General features: G+C 42.4%; 1 protein-coding gene across 1 annotated transcript in view; it reads left to right on the top strand.

Annotated features, from left to right (window-relative positions):
• The window catches only part of LOC114631347 (sperm-associated antigen 6), a 53659-nt gene that overhangs the window by 24370 nt on the left and 27828 nt on the right, over positions 1 to 1461 (top strand). Inside the window, exon 6 of the mRNA XM_028779653.1 lies at positions 1119 to 1292. Coding sequence (XP_028635486.1) covers positions 1119 to 1292 — 174 coding nt within the window. The remainder of the gene's footprint in view (positions 1 to 1118; positions 1293 to 1461) is intronic.

Genomic DNA, 1461 nt, shown 5'->3' with positions numbered 1-1461 from the left:
CTTCCGTCCTTACTTCCTCCTCCTCCTCCTCCTCCTCCTTCTCCTCCTCCTTCTCTTTCTCCTTCTCCCCCTCCTCCTCCTCCTCCTCCTCCTCCCCCTCCTCCCCCTCCTCCTCCTCCTTCTCTTTCTCCTCCTTCTCCTCCTCCTTTAATAGCTCAGGTCTATCTGCTTATTGATGGCACTGCCCACATTGAGTTGAAATTTCCTACATCAATTAGCAACGAAGAATTGTCCATAGGTCAATCTAATCTGTTCAATTCTTCATTTGATATTATCTCTTCCCAGTGACTGTAGGGCTGTGTCAGGTGACAGGTGAAGCTATGGCCTTCCATTCTTGTCAACTTTGACATATAAGCACATCACTTAAAGCTAACCTTTTCTCTCTTTTTTTCCTCAAGATCTAACATCAATATCATAATATAAAATAGACTACAGTTTCAAAATTCCCATAGTCTTTATCAACTCCAACACTTTAAAACCCCACTATCTCCTTAAAAATCCAGGGTCTCTTAATTGTGGCTCTGTTGGAATATAGAAAAATACTTTTCTTATTCCAAGATGGAAAAACCAGGGTACATCAGATGAAAGCAAAACCAAACACAACAGTATAAGTCAATCAATGTTTGATATCTGGATCCCACTCATGATTTTCTGGTCTCCAAAGGCACCTCCTAGCTCTGCTATCTGTAACATACACAGCATGTCTGGTAGGCTCAGACAAACTTCACTCCACACCTACTCCTGTCCTTTTTAACTCCAATATGGTGGAGTCATCCCTGAAACTGAAGCTATACTCTTCACCAATGGCCTCTCCTGGTCTCTCAAGTAACCCTGACCTGCTATGTGGTGCCAAGCCTCAGCTTTTCCCAAAGACCTCTTCAGCCTTAGGGTTTCCTCTGCAACTGAGGCTATACCTTCACCAATAACCTCTCCTTGTCTCCCTCTAGGGAGACTCTCTGCCACACAGTGCCAAGCCTCAGCTGCTCTCCATAATTTCTCCATGCCTTCAAAACAATCACTGCATGGGGATATTATAAGTCTTTTAAACTACATTTGAATTATGAGGTGGGCTGTTGGATTTTTGTATAATTTCTTTTCATTTCATTTCTGCTTGACAGCGACAGGTTCTCTCAGCTCTCAGTCAGATTGCAAAGCATTCTGTGGACCTGGCAGAGATGGTTGTTGGAGCAGAGATTTTCCCTGTTGTGCTAACCTGCCTGAAGGACAAAGATGAATATGTGAAGAAAAACGCTTGCACCTTAATTAGAGAGATTGCTAAACATACGCCTGAGGTAAAACAAAAGCAAAAACAACCAAAACCAAAACAACAAAACCAAAACCAAAACAACCAAAACCAAAACAACCAAAACCAAAACCAAAACCAAAACAACCAAAACCAAAACCAAAACCAAAACCAAAACCCCAAAACCCCAAAACCCCAAAACCCCAAAACCCCAAAAC

The sequence above is a fragment of the Grammomys surdaster genome, unplaced genomic scaffold (genome assembly GCF_004785775.1).
Source record: "Grammomys surdaster isolate TR1022 unplaced genomic scaffold, NIH_TR_1.0 358, whole genome shotgun sequence".
Lineage (NCBI taxonomy): Eukaryota > Metazoa > Chordata > Mammalia > Rodentia > Muridae > Grammomys > Grammomys surdaster.
Note: the sequence above shows the minus strand (reverse complement) of the source record. Positions and strands in the feature narration are given on the sequence as shown.